Raw genomic sequence first — 16,170 nt, 5'->3', positions numbered from 1 at the left:
TCCGTTCTGCACGACAGCTACCTCAGGGATACCTATGATTTTATTGATAAAATCAAGAAGGTCTGCATTCCCCCAGATGCCATTTTGTTTACCATCGACATTGACAGCCTGTATACAAACATTGATATAAATGAGGGGATACAGGCTGTCAAAAATGTCTTCTACAGGTACCGCGACGTCAGCAGGCCCGAAAAGGAGCTCTTGCAGCTCCTCGACATTAATTTGAGGAGAAACGACTTTGAGTTTGACGGTCGTTTCTACCTCCAAATTAAGGGCACTGCTATGGGCAAGAAATTTGCACCGGCGTATGCCAACATTTTCATGGCAGAGTGGGAGACCTCTGCCTTGGCCGCCTGCCCAAAACGTCCTCTCCACTACTTCCGGTACCTGGATGACATCTGGGGTGTCTGGACCCATTCCAGTGAGGAGTTCAGCGTGTTCTTAAATACGCTGAACATTCACAATAAAAATATCACCATCAAGTCGACCACGAGCAACACATCGGTCGACTTTTTGGACACCACGACATTCAAGGGTCCCGACTTTGCCGACACGCAACACTTGGACATCAGGGTGTTCTTCAAGGAGACCGACACCCACGCGCTCCTCTTCAAAAGCAGCTTCCACCCCAAGCATACCTTCGCGGGGTTGGTGAAATCCCAATTGTTGAGGTTTCATCGTGTCTGCACCAGAAGGGAGGACTTCCTGACGGCCTCGAGGACCCTCTTTTCTGCCCTGAAGGGGAGGGGCTATGCCAGGTCCTTCCTCAGACGGCAGTTGAGGGTCTTCTTGGACCCGAAGGGGCCTCCCCCTGGGACCGACATGATCCCTCTGATAACCACCTACTCTCCCTGGGCCGTGCGGGTCGCCAGGAAGGTCAAAGACCACTTCCGGACCTTTGTGGAGAGTAGCGGGAGGCTGCCGGGGCGCTACGTGGTGCCGGCCTACCGTAAGAACCCCAACTTGAATGATCTGTTGGTCAGGGCCATGGTCAGCTCATTGAGAGACCCGCCCTCCACTAGGAGGGACACCCTTGTCCGCCACTCACCATGGTTGGTGAACCCCCACAACCGCAAGGTTTTCCAGCCGTTGTGCCGTGGCGGCCGACACACGTACACACAACTGTGTGTACGTGATTCGGTGCCAACGATGTGGCGATATGTACGTGGGCGAGACGGGCAATACCTTAGCTAGGAGATTCGCCCAACACAAGTACAACATCGTTAGGCAAAAAAATACCAGCACTCACCTGGTTCAGCATTTTCTCCGACACGGGTGGTCTTCCGTCCGGGCGACTGTCGTGGAGACGGATCCCAAATGGAGCCTCGCCCAACGCCACCGGGCGGAGCTCCGTTGGATCTCCAAATTGGGCACCAGACATCCAGGGGGCCTAAATGAGGTGTGAGTGTGAGCCCGTTGGATTGTGACGAGAGTGCACATTCCCATTTTTCCCTTCTTTATTTTTCCCATATCCCCCAACCCCCCTCTTCCCTAACCCTAACCATTCCCTTCTCCTTACCTAAAACCTACCCCCAAACCTAACCCTAACCCTAACCCCAACCCCAACCCTAACCCTAACCCAATTGAAGGTATTTGGTACTTTTAATCATTGTCCAAGATTGAAATGGTAATTTGAAACCATTAAGCCAATTAAAAAACATGTAGGTCTTGTCCTCTCCAAGGTTTCTCATAGTCATTCACATCGACGTCCCACTGGGGTGAGTTTTTCCTTGCCCTTATGTGGGCTCTGTACCGAGGATGTCGTTGTGGCTTGTGCAGCCCTTTGAGACACTTGGGATTTAGGGCTATATAAATAAACATTGATTGATTGATTAAGGTTTTAACTTCAGAAATCGACATATATGTATAAAAATTGTTGCTTGCAGCATAATAGTGTTGACAAACATGTCTAAGGGTGTGGAGATGTCCCCATTCACAATAAAAGAGATCACATTTGACATATATATAGATGATAGTAACATATAAATGTTTGTAAACATTATACTGCAAGCAAAAAATGTTTTGCATAAATATTGATTTCTGAAAGTAAAAACATTTTCTAATTGGCTTTCAAATTATCAATTAAATGTGGGAAAATGGTTAAAAGTACAAAAACTCTTAAATAGTATTCCGTCCTACGTGTCTGTGACGTAAACAAGTTGACAGATAGCTAACATGAAGATCCCAAGGAAATCTTTAAGAAGCTTTAGTGGTTTTCACGGAGAATGCACTTTTCCTTTCTTCTTGTCTAATTGGTCATTTCGTTCTTTGTTTTCTCTTTTCCTTGAATGTATTTTTGCTTTTATCTTCTCTTTTTTGTTGTAAAACTGTATAAAGAGACACAAGCTATTTGTCAAATAAACACTACTAAGTAACTACATTTCCATAAATGTTTGCTGCATAACATGTTTTCACACAATAGCATGTAAAGAGTGCTCATAAAGTGATGTAAATGGCCCATGTAAGACTCAAAGCCACACATGAATAAGATTGACATTTCCAAACATTGCACCCTCCCTCAGAGGAGTGAGCTAGCGAGCAAAGAAGCTGCATGCTAAGTAGCAACAAGCTAAACAGTAGAACAAGCTATTGTTGCACTATTTCTACATTTACACGCACACACAACGTCTTCATGTCACTCATAAAACAGACACAGGACTTACAATGTTTCCAAGGCACTTTGTGGGAAGAAACACCAAACTTGGAGCGCTGAAACACGCAAAGCTGTCTCGTGTGTAAACGAGCGGGCGTCTGACTGTCGTGCGGAGCCTGCCGGAAACTAGAGGAGAGAGCAACTCGCCTTCAAAATAAAGGTCCCTTCTCATTACCTGATAATGTTACGTCACAATAGATATCTTTATAAAAAAGTTTTCAAGTGACTTAATAATTACTTAATAGTAATTATATATATATTTTTTAAATTGTATCATATTTTTTATTATTTTTAATACTCTTTGTATTTGCTTTTTTTTTTTCTTTCCTTGACATGTTTTGTTCAACCTGACTGATGTGTAAAATTGTTGAAAATAAAAAAAACATTTGACAAGGGTTAGGGTGATGCGCGGACCCCGGCCCTTGATATATAATTACTATTAAGTAATTATAATTACTATTAAGTAATTATATATCAAGGGCCGGGGTCCGCGCATGCGCAAGCCTTTTGTTTTCTATATATTGTGTTGTGAGATCAACCAGTGGGACTTGTAATGATAGTGTTTGACCACATGGTGGTAGTAAGACTCTACAAATGACTAGGAACCAATATATAGTAGGTGTCAGGTAGGACTCTTGAGAGAGGTACACACCTTGTACGCATGAGTGTTGAAGTAGCGTTTGTAATATGTGATCGTGATTAAAAGACAGTTCTGCAAGTCATCCAACGATGTGTTATTTAAAACAATAACATAACAGGACTGACAGCTGTACCAGCGAGTTGAGAATAAACAGAGTTCACTTTATAAAGTATTACCCTCCGTCTGGTCATTCAACAGTCCTTACCTTTGATCGCCGACGCCATAAACGGATACGAGCGAGGCGGAAGTCACGCCCATGGGCCCGCTTTTTTTTTTTAAAGAAAAAGAAAAGATACAGACTAAATACATTTTTATTTTTTGAAAAGTGAACTTTACCCAACCTTCGCTGACTTTTTTCAAACCATCCACACCCGGGACATTATTTTTTTATAACAATTTCAGAGTGATATGACGACGGATGGGTCCCGGTTAGGTCCAGGCGGAAACAAAGACCGCAACGCCAGGTTCCGCCTTCAGATTGGTTCCGCCCGGAAGACGGCCATTAATACGACCCAGACGGCCTAAATACATTTTATTTTTTGAAAAGTGAACCTTAGCCGACCTTCAATGACTTTTTTACACCATCCACACCCGCGACATTATTTTTTATAACAATTTCAGAGTGATATGACGACGGATGGGTCCCGGTTAGGTCCAGGCGGAAACAAAGACCGCAACGCCAGGTTCCGCCTTCAGATTGGTTCCGCCCGGAAGACGGCCATTAATACGACCCAGACGGCCTAAATACATTTTATTTTTTGAAAAGTGAACCTTAGCCGACCTTCAATGACTTTTTTACACCATCCACACCCGCGACATTATTTTTTATAACAATTTCAGAGTGATATGACGACGGATGGGTCCCGGTTAGGTCCAGGCGGAAACAAAGACCGCAACGCCAGGTTCCGCCTTCAGATTGGTTCCGCCCGGAAGACGGCCATTAATACGACCCAGACGGCCTAAATACATTTTATTTTTTGAAAAGTGAACCTTAGCCGACCTTCAATGACTTTTGTACACCATCCACACCCGCGACATTATTTTTTATAACTATTTCAGAGTGATATGACGACGGATGGGTCCCGGTTAGGTCCAGGCGGAAACAAAGACCGCAACGCCAGGTTCCGCCTTCAGATTGGTTCCGCCCGGAAGACGGCCATTAATACGACCCAGACGGCCTAAATACATTTTATTTTTTGAAAGGTGAACCTTAGCCGACCTTCAATGACTTTTTTACACCATCCACACCCGCGACATTATTTTTTAATAACAATTTCAGAGTGATATGACGACGGATGGGTCCCGGTTAGGTCCAGGCGGAAACAAAGACCGCAACGCCAGGTTCCGCCTTCAGATTGGTTCCGCCCGGAAGACGGCCATTAATACGACCCAGACGGCCTAAATACATTTTATTTTTTGAAAAGTGAACCTTAGCCGACCTTCAATGACTTTTTTACACCATCCACACCCGCGACATTATTTTTTATAACAATTTCAGAGTGATATGACGACGGATGGGTCCCGGTTAGGTCCAGGCGGAAACAAAGACCGCAACGCCAGGTTCCGCCTTCAGATTGGTTCCGCCCGGAAGACGGCCATTAATACGACCCAGACGGCCTAAATACATTTTATTTTTTGAAAAGCGAACCTTAGCCGACCTTCAATGACTTTTTTTCAAACCATCTACACCCGCGACATTATTTTTTATAAGGTCCCGGTCAGATCCGGGTGGAAACGAAGACCGCAGCGCCAGGTTCTGCCTCCAGATTGGTTCCTCCCAAAAGACGGCCGTTATTACGACCCATACGGCCGTTTTTTACAGCGGTTCCAGCATCCGCCTCGCAGAACTTATTTGGAGGTGACACGAGGACACCAAAGATCCCACTTTTGTGGTCAACCTCACCCACACTCGAACATAGGCCGCTGTCACGCCAAATTTCTTCCCCCTACAAAAACCTTTCCCCCCATTTACTTCCGGGGTCATTTTCTCAAACGTCATTTCCTTTTACTTACGTCATTGACAGCGATCGATAGAATCCAAATCTCCTGAAAATGGTGGTGTCACTGAATGACATTTGTCTTTATCTTTCCCAGGGGACTTATGTCAAACACCAGCAGGCTTCGAAAAATTCCAGGCGGAGTGTTAGGGAAAATTTCAGGCGGAGTGTTAGGGCCGCTGCTGGGAACTTCTATCTTTGTGGTAACGTGCAAAAAATATTAATTAATATATAATTCTGTTAAATGTCTGTACTTTGACTCAAGTTAATTTGTCCGATTAATACAGACGTTTTGTTTACGCTATATTATAAAAAATAAATAAATAAAACAAGTATCCTTCCAGCGACGGGCAGTCAAAGCCGAAGTGTTAGCAATCGCTGTCAATGACGTAAGAGGAAATGACGTAAATAAAAGGAAATGACGTAAGAAAAATGACCCCAGAAGTAAATGGGGGAAGGTATTTGTAGGGGGAAGAAATTTGGCGTGACACCGCCATTATGGGGTCGAACAGCAGGTGCGCCACAGCGCTCCCCAGCGGCATTTTTGGAGCAGCGCATGCCCAGCTTTGTTTGATTTATTGAAATTTATAGGTAGATTGCACAGTACAGTACATATTCCGTACAATTGACCACTAAATGGTAACACCCCAATAAGTTGTTCAACTTCTTTAAGTCGGTGTCCACGTTAATCAATTCAACAGAGCATGGGCTTTGCGCCTCAATTTTTTCATCCTCAGGCATATTTTATGCCTGAAAACTTATCTCTAAGGCGTCCCCGCAATCCTACTCGTTCCAGGAGCATTGACATTGACAGCCTTTATACAAATTTTGACATGGACGAGGGTTTTCAGGCTGTCAAAAATGTATTTTACAGGTACATGGACGTGAGCAGGCCCGAAAGGGAGCTCTTGCAGCTCTTCCAAATGAATTTGAGGAGAAATGACCTTGAATTTGATGCTCATTTCTACCTCCAGATGAAGGGCACTTCATCAATGGGTTGAAAGTAATTGTTACTTATCATTTTCAATTATTTCACCTTTAAATGTTTTCTTAAGCCTTAACAAATAAGTACATGTCTTCAACTCCTCACTGAGCTTGTTCCACCATTTAACTCCTAAAACTGAAATACATTTGTATTTAATATTAGTTCTTGCTTTACCTATTTCAAAAATCAATATCCCCGTAAATTATAGTTTTCTCCTCTTAATTGAAATTAGCTAAGAATACAAGCTGGAAGGCTGTTCTTTACTCGAAACATCATTTCCATTGTTTTTAAAAACACTATCTGAAAATTTTAACGCATTATAACTTGTAAATAATGGATTGGTATGTTCATAGTAGCACACTTTGTGTATTATTCGAATGACCCTTTTTTGGAGTTAAATTATTGGGTCTATGTTTGTTCTATAAACATTTCCCCAAACTTCAACACAATATGTTAAATATGGAAAAATAAAAGAATAATATAGCATATGCAGACATTTCTTATTCAGCATGTGTTTTACTTTATAAAGAATGGCAATGGATTTGGATATTGTTCCCTTTATATATTCAATATGCGGTTTCCAACATAATTTATGATCAATTATTATTCCCAAGAATTTAGTTTCATATACTCTATCAATTTCCACTTGATTTAATTTTAATTTTGCTTCACAATTTGTTCTTGCACCACTAAACACCATAAATTTAGTTTTCCTATCATTTAATGATAACTTATTGATATCAAGCCATTTTTTTAGCTGAATCAACTCAACCTCTATTACCCTTAACACTTCCTTCAAGTCTTCTCCTGAACAATATACATTTGTATCATCTGCAAACAACATACATTTATTGGATACTGAACAAATATCATTTAAATATAGTATAAATAACTTAGGTCCCAATACCAAGCCTTGTGGAACCCCACAAGTTACTCTTCTTGGCTGTGATTTAGTCTTATTAATTTCCACATATTGAGATCTATTACTTAAATAACTACTTAACCACTGTTGTGAAACACCTCTTATGCCATAATTTTCCAATTTTTGCAGAAGTAAGGAATGATGGATTGTGTCAAAAGCTTTACATAAGTCAATAAATACTCCAACAATGTGTTGCTTTTTTTCTATTGCTGTGGCTACGTTTTCTACAAAGTGCATCACCGCTAGGGATGTAGATGATTACTCCTGAAGCCATACTGATCATCATTCAGTAGCTCATGTTTGTCAATGAACTTATCAAGTCTATTTACAAATCATTTCTCAAGAATTTTTGCACATTGAGGTAGTAGAGACACGGGTCTATAATTTGAGACCATATGTTTATCACCATTTTTATAAATCGGAATGACTTTAGCAATTTTCATTTTGTCAGGAAAAGTTCCAGATGATAAAGATTTATTACATATGTGAGTAAACGGCTTCAGGACACAATCCTCCACCACTTTAACAAGTGACATATCCACGTTGTTACTATCGACAGATTTTTAGTTTTTAAACGTTATCACTTCTAAAACATCACTTTCACAAACTCGGCCAAGAAACATTGAATTTAATGTCAGATACACTCTTTAACTTTTTCTCATCATTCATATTAGAAATAATATTTTTTGCCAAATTTGGGCCAACATTCACAAAAAACTTGTTGAATTCCTCAGCTATTCTATATTTTCAATAATTGAGTTGTCATCTTTTACTAGATAAGCTGTAAAATGCTTTTTGCTAGATTTTTTTAATCATAGTATTAAGCACATTCCAGGTTTCAATGATATTATTTTTATGTTTATGCAGCAATTGTTCATAATAGTTTTTTTGTTGCAGCCTCATGATACATGTCAATCTGTTTTTATACTTTTTATATTTGTCCTCATTTTCCTTTGTTTGATGCTTAATAGATTTCTTCTAAAGCCTTTTTTTTTTTACAGGCTTTTAGTAAACCCTTTGTTATCCATGGTTTCTCCCTCCTTTTAGTATTTTGCTTATATTCTCTCACTGGACAATGACGGTCATAAAGTGTCAGAAATATATCCAGGAATGTATCGTATGCTTCATTAGTATCCTCCACAAAAACATTTTGCCAATCCTGATTTAAAAGATCAGCCTTGAATGCCTTAACTGCTTCTGGTGATTTTATTCTAACAAAGTTATTTATTTGTCTTTTTGTTTGTAAGTTTTGCTCCCTGTTCATTTGGATCACTGTAAAGACAGGCAAGTGATCACTTACATCAGTCACCAAGAGTCCACTTTTTCTATTCCCATCAAATACATTTATAAAAATATTGTCAATCAGTGTTAAGCTGTCCTTTGTTATTCTGCTAGGTTTTACAATTAGTGGAAAGAAACTCAAGCTAAACATAAGATGAACAAAATCAGTGGTTTTCATGTGATCATCAATCAATGTTGAAGTCACCACAAATCAAGATCACCTTATCATTATGTCTTTCATATAACTCAAAAATGTTCTTATTAAATTGATCAATGCATGATCATGGAGTTCTATAAATACAACTAATTAATATGTTTTTGGATCTTTCAACACTTATTTCAATAGTTACACATTCCATCAGATTGTCAATAGCAGTTGTCATGTCAGCAATCAGCCTACATTTGAGAGAGGACATCACAAACAATACAACACCTCCTCCCCTTTTGTTCATCCTGTTTTGCCAAAACATTTCATATCCCTCTAATCCATCCACTAATTCCTTACTATCACTCAACCAAGTCTCTGAAATTGCTATTATGGTAAACATTTGCTGTATTTGTTTAAGATACTCTTTAATTTTGGAAAAGTTACTGTAAAGACTCCTGCTGTTGAAATGAATCACAGAAAAGCCTTCCATTTGAACATTTGAATGAAACTGTTCTTCAGTATAATACTCACAGTCCACATTAGAGTCCTGATAGAAGTGAATATCTGGGTCAATGTTCTTTTCTAACTCATAGCATTTATGATCATGAAAGCGAAAGACTTGAATTTTGTGCAGCTCATTTGTTCTTCCATCATGTTGGTTGTCCACACTGTTTCTCTGCACACAGTACACATTGTACACTGTACATTGTCCACACTGTTTCTCTGCACACAGTACACATTGTACACTGTACATTGTCCACACTGTTTCTCTGCACACAGTACACATAGTACACTGTACATTGTCCACACTGTTTCTCTGCACACAGTACACATAGTACACTGTACATTGTCCACACTGTCTCTCTGCACACAGTACACATTGTACACTGTACATTGTCCACACTGTTTCTCTGCACACAGTACACATTGTACACTGTACATTGTCCACACTGTTTCTCTGGACACAGTACACATTGTACACTGTACATTGTCCACACTGTTTCTCTGCACACAGTACACAGCCAACAAGGAACATTTCCCCACAATTCCACTTGTTTATCATCATCATCTTTTTCATTGATATTGTTCAAGTTTCTTCAAGTCTCTGACCACTAATACCCTTGCTTGTTCTGGTGGACCATTCAATCTGATCATTACTTTACAGTTCCTTGTCCACGTGTCCTGGATTCGCTTTCCCTTTTCCAATGTCCTGGCGTGTCTTGCAATTTCTGCGTTTCTCTTTGTGAGGTGCTCATTTACATACACTCCAGTACCTTTCAAATTTTTTCCCAGCTTAAACATTTCAATTTGATGTTTTCTACTCACAAAACGGATGATGATGTTGGATCTGTTGTTTTGTTTCAGTGGAATGGTGTGGCATGCAGCTATACTTGAACTGCATACAGGAATATTGAAGAAGTTGCTGACTTGCTGCTCAAGCGTGTGCAGTTCACCTCTTGGTGCACCTCCTCCCTCCTTGTCACCTGCTGTGGTCCTTGCATAGGAGCGGTGGCTTGTCTCAAGCCCAGAAATCAGCAGGTCATCCATCCTCCAGTACTGCTCTAGATCGTCCACTCTTCTTTCAAGCTCTTCAATCTTCTTGTCTTTGTCTTTGATTATTGCCTTCAGCTGCTTAATTTCATCAATTAAGTCCAGAAGGCTCGTTTGCTGTTTTGCTACTTTGCTGAGTTCCTCGGACATGAAATTCAGAGACTTGTTCACCTCTTCCATTTCTTCTGACAAATTCTTAGTCGCCATTCTTTAGTGAGGAAAAGTACTTTTAGAATCCAGTTGATCTTTCAGAATACTTTCTGATTGTATTGATGGCTTGTCAGTGCATTGAAGCACATGTCATCAAAAAGTCTCCAACACGTCCAAAATCACAAGAATGATCCGGCAGTTCAATGTTTATCTTCCTTATAAACATGAAGATGTTGCTCTGCTGGATGGATGTCAACTTATTTTCATGAATTGTTGGAGTTGTGACCCAGTGCATCTAGCCGGCAGCCATCTTGAATCATATATCAGTCAATGATGTATGGACATAGCTCCTAGTCACAAGTGTCTCCAAGATTGTGCATAGTCAAGATTGATTTCAGTGCCAGAAGGCTGATTGATATTGCTGTGATGTCATCATCTAAACACTTGTATCGTGACAGTACATATGGAAGTAAATGTGGTGTGAGTGTGTATGTGTGTGAATATGTACAGTAAATATGAATGTGTGTAAAGGAAGGGCCTTTGTAACTGAATCATATTCGAATATAAATTAGTAAGGACTTACCTCATAATATTACATGATTGTGTACGTTTTAATTGAAAATTTTTTACATACACCATTAAGAAAAAAAAACTATTTTTTTATATCATCACTTTTTTACGGTAAAATTTGGCGACTGACCTACCACTATTGTCATCGTTAATATAGTTCAAGTAGATTTTGAAGTATTTATTTACATTTTAATACATTGTATATTACATGTATATTAGATATTACAAAACTTACTCACGCACGGGTTCACCGTGCGTGACTGCTCGCTGATTCGAGAAAGCTAAGTATCGTTCTGTGTGCTTTTAATTGTTCTGCAGCTTTCTTTACTACTTCCTAAACATATTTAGTAGTACTATTTAACTTGCAAATCACCCGATCTCTGTCTCACCGGAGCTAGCTAGCTGCTAAGCTAACGCGGAGAAAGGCGGCGCCGGTCGTCGGTCGGAAGGAAGCGACTCCCGCACACTGTGACCACGACTTCTCAGAAGACAGCAGGAACTTCACTCGGTGACAGAAAACTCAGTGAGTATGACTTCCTGCGCTTCGTGCACCTTACTCATGGATAGGTTGGCTCTGCTAGAGGGCCGTCTCCGCCAGTTAGAGCAGAGAAATCTCGTAACTTTAGATGTTGCGGACACATCTGCTAGCGTTAGCTGTAGCGAGCTAACTAGCCCAGCTTGTAGTAGTCCTAAGCGACCTACAAGCTACGGTGTACCGGTTGAGACGCATAATAGATTTAGCTCTTTAGCTAGTCCTACACCCCAGTCTACCGGGCACCACACCTTAGTCATAGGAGACTCCATCACTCGAAACATAAAGCTTAGCAAACCAGCCACAATTAAGTGTATTCCCGGGGACAGAGCACCTGACATTGAAGCTAATCTTAGGGAGCTAACTCGCAACAGGCCTAGTAAACACGTACGACAGGCTAATCGCACCACTAGTTATGTGAATATAGTTGTACACGTTGGCTACAATGACACTAGAATGAGACAGTCAGAGATTACAAAGAGAAACATAGCCAGGACTTGTGATCTCGCTAGAAAGATGTCCAGGCATCGAGTAATTGTCTCTGGCCCCCTGCCTGCGAGAGGCAATGATGAGAGATATAGCAGATTAGTCTCGCTTAACAAGTGGCTGGCTAGCTTCTGTAGACAACAGGGACTAACGTTTATTGATAATTGGCCCTCTTTCTGGGGCAAACAAGGCTTGCTGATGAGAGACGGCCTTCACCCTAACCAGGAAGGCGCCATCATCTTGGCTAAAAACAGACTACTGTTTAAGTCACACTTGACTAACTACACTAGAGCAAGCCCGGTCACAGGCAATTAGAGCCTGCTAGTCCGGGCGAGGAGTCAGTTAAGCTAGAACTAGCCAGCGCCAGGCTGGATAATCCCTGTACACATAGCAATTCTCTTAGAATAATACACAACTCACAATGTTTTTTCTGTTGTGAATGTGTCAGAGGTAGATATGCATTCTACTGAGGTGGCAAATTATGATGCGTTCAGTTTATCGCAGCATCAAGCAAACAATCTGAAAATTCCCGTCATATCAATTTCTAGATATGGTCAAAACTATTTAAAGTGCACAACGCATAATAAACGCAACATTATTAATATTGCTACTACGGATAATTTCAACAAAAACTCGTCAAAACAGCCCAATACTTATATGGGCTTTTTAAACATAAGATCATTGTCTCCCAAAACGTTATTAGTTTATGAGGTCATTAGAGACAACAATCTTAACGTCATTGGTCTTAGCGAAACCTGGCTCAAACCAGACGATTTTTTTGCGCTAAATGAGGCATCTCCTCCTAACTATACGAATGCACATATTGCCCGTCCCCTCAAAAGGGGTGGGGGGGGGGTCGCACTAATATACAACGGAAACTTTAACCTTACCCCTAACCTAAATAAATACAAATCGTTTGAGGTGCTTACTATGAGGTCTGTCGCACCGCTGCCTCTCGACCTGGCTGTTATCTACCGCCCCCCAGGGCCCTACTCAGACTTTATCAATGAATTCTCAGAGTTCATTGCTGATCTAGTGACGCACGCCGACAATATAATTATAACGGGGGACTTTGACATCCATATGAATACCCCATCGGACCCTCAGTGCGTGCCGCTCCAGACTATAATTGATAGCTGTGGTCTTACACAAATAATAAATTAACCTACACATCGCAACGGTAATACGATAGATCTAGTGCTGGTCAGGGGTGTCACCACCTCCAAAGTTATGGTACTCCCGTATACTAAAGTAATGTCCGATCATTACCTAATAAAATTCGAAGATCTGACTCATTGTCAACAAGCTAATAATAATAATAACTGCTATAGCAGCCGCAACAATGCTGCCACAACGATGACTCTTGCTGACCTACTGCCTTCGGTAATGGCACCATTCCCAAATTATGTCTGCTCTATTGATAACCTCACTAACAACTTTGACAATGCCCTGCGCGAAACCATTGATAGTATAGCACCGCTAAAACAAAAAAGGGCCCCTAAAAGGCGCACCCCATGGTTTACAGAAGAAACCAGAGCTCTTAAATTATCATGTAGAAAGTTGGAACGCAAATGGCGCGCGACTAAGCTTGAGGTTTTCCATCAAGCATGGAGTGATAGTTTTATATCGTATAAATGCATGCTTACCTTAGCTAAAGCTAAATATTACTCAAATCTCATCCGCCTCAACAAAAACGACCCTAAATTTTTGTTTAGTACAGTAATAATACCTGAGATTTATACAGCGCTTTTTCTAAGTACCCAAAGTCGCATCGCTAACCCAACAAGGGGCTCCACCCACTCGGCAGATGACTTTATGAATTTCTTTAATAAGAAAATTGAACCCATTAGAAAGGAGATTAAAGACAACGCATCCCAGCTACAACTGGGTTCTATTAACACAGATACAACTATCTACGACGGATACTGCAATACAAAATACTCTTTTTGATGAAATAACATTAGAGGAACTATTACAGCGTGTAAGTGGGATACAACAAACATGTTTACTTGACCCACTTCCTGGGAAACTTATCAAGGAGCTTTTTGTATTATTAGGTCCATCAGTGCTAAATATTATAAACTTATCACTTTCCTCTGGCACTGTTCCCCTAGCATTTAAGAAAGCGGTTATTCATCCTCTGCTCAAAAGACCTAACCTCAATCCTGACCTCATGGTAAACTACCGACTGGTGTCCCACCTTCCCTTCATTTCGAAAATCCTCGAAAAAATTGTCGCACAGCAGCTAAATGAACACTTAGTGTCTAACAATATCTGTGAACCTTTTCAATCTGGTTTCAGGGCAAATCACTCTACGGAGACCGCCCTCGCAAAAATGACTAATGATCTACTGCTAACGATGGATGTCATCTATGTTGCTGCTTCTTGATCTTAGCGCTGCTTTCGATACCATCGATCATATTTTATTACAGCGTATCAAAACACGTATTGGTATGTCAGACTTAGCCTTGTCGTGGTTTAACTCTTATCTTACTGACAGGATGCAATGCGTCTCCCATAATAATGTGACCTCGGACTATGTTAAGGTAACGTGCAGAGTTCCTCAGGGTTCGGTTCTTGGCCCTGCACTCCTTAGCATGTACATGCTGCCGCTAGGCGACATCATAGGCAAATACGGTGTTAGCTTTCATTGTTATGCTGATGACACCCAACTCTACATGCCCCTAAAGCTGACCAACACGCCGGATTGTAGTCAGCTGGAGGCGTGTCTTAATGAAATTAAACAATGGATGTCCGCTAACTTCTTGCAACTCAACGCTAAGAAAACGGAAATGCTGATTATCGGTCCTGCTAAACACCGACATTTATTTAATACCACCTTAACATTTGACAACCAAACAATTAGACAAGGCGACTCAGTAAAGAATCTGGGTATTATCTTCGACCCAACTCTCTCCTTTGAGTCACACATTAAGAGTGTTACTAAAACCGCCTTCTTTCATCTCCGTAATATAGCTCAAATTTGTTCTATTTTATCCACTAGGGACGCTGAGATCAATATTCATGCGTTCGTTACGTCTCGTCTCAACGTATTATTTTCAGGTCTCCCTATTTCTAGCATTAAAAGATTACAATTGGTACAAAATGTGGCTGCTAGACTTTTGACAAGAATAAGAAAGTTTGATCATATTACGCCTATACTGGCTCACCTGCACTGGCTTCCTGTGCACTTAAGATGCAACTTTAAGGTTTTACTACTTACGTATAAAATACTACACGGTCTAGCTCCGTCCTATCTTGTCGATTGTATTGTATCATATGTCCCGGCAAGAAATCTGCGTTCAAAGAACTCCGGCTTATTAGTGATTCCCAGAGCCCAAACAAAGTATGCGGGCTATAGAGCGTTTTCTATTGGGGCTCCAGTACTATGGATTGTTCTAGCAGTAACAATTAGAAATGCTACCTCAGTAGAAGCATTTAAGTCCCATCTTAAAACTCATTTGTATACTCTAGCCTTTAAATAGACCCCCTTTTAGACCAGTTGATCTGCAGTTTCTTTTCTGCTCCGCCCTCCTCTCCTTTGGTGACCACAGATGACGCGCTAGCTGTCCAAAGTTGGGACCCAGGGTGGACCACTCATCTGTGCATCAGTTATGTCAGCAGCACAGAGATGTCTGTCTCCACTCAAGATGATCTCTTGCTGGCCCCACTATGGACTGGACTCTCACACTATTAACTAGATCCACTATGGACTGGACACTCACAATTTTATGCTAGATCCACTCGACTTCCATTGCAACTTTGCTGCTGCTCTCTTGGCCAGGTCTCCCTTGGAAAAGAGATCTTTGATCTCAATGGGATTTTACCTAGTTAAATAAAGGCTAATAATAATAAACATTATCCTCCGAGGTTTCTCATTGTCATCCCATTGGGTTGAGTTTTGTTCTTGCCCTGATGTGGGATCTGAGCCCAGGATGTCGTGGCGTGTGCAGCCCTTTGAGACACTCGTGATTTAGGGCTATATAATGAACTTTGATTGATTGATTATGAATAATGTAATGAACGAATAACATTGTGTGAGAGTTGGTTGTTGTTGCAGTGCATGGTGTAAGAATGATAAATTAGTAACACGAATGAATCAATAAATACATAGATAACAGTGTGTAAGAGTTGTGTAGTGTTATTGCGGTGCATGGTGTAGTAATGATAACACATGAATGAATGAACACATGAATGAAAGAATATATAATGTGTGACGAGACAGCGGGAGAAGAAGACTGCAGAGAGGCGATGA

General features: G+C 40.9%; 1 protein-coding gene across 3 annotated transcripts in view; it reads right to left on the bottom strand.

The window, feature by feature from the left end:
• The window catches only part of LOC140677443 (uncharacterized), an 11,758-nt gene extending 8,834 nt beyond the window's left edge, over positions 1 to 2,924 (bottom strand). For all 3 annotated transcript variants that reach the window (XR_012049245.1, XM_072911982.1, XM_072911983.1), the window contains exons 1-2: positions 2,664 to 2,924; positions 1,250 to 1,390 (exon numbers count right to left, since the gene is read on the bottom strand). Coding sequence is in view for 2 of the 3 variants with exons in the window: in XM_072911982.1 (XP_072768083.1) it covers positions 1,250 to 1,390; positions 2,664 to 2,825 (303 nt within the window). In the remaining variant the exon portion in view is untranslated. The remainder of the gene's footprint in view (positions 1 to 1,249; positions 1,391 to 2,663) is intronic.
• Between the last annotated feature and the right edge of the window lie 13,246 nt (positions 2,925 to 16,170).

This window comes from Nerophis lumbriciformis, linkage group LG31 (assembly GCF_033978685.3).
Source record: "Nerophis lumbriciformis linkage group LG31, RoL_Nlum_v2.1, whole genome shotgun sequence".
Lineage (NCBI taxonomy): Eukaryota > Metazoa > Chordata > Actinopteri > Syngnathiformes > Syngnathidae > Nerophis > Nerophis lumbriciformis.
This window is presented reverse-complemented; position numbering and strand designations above follow the sequence as displayed.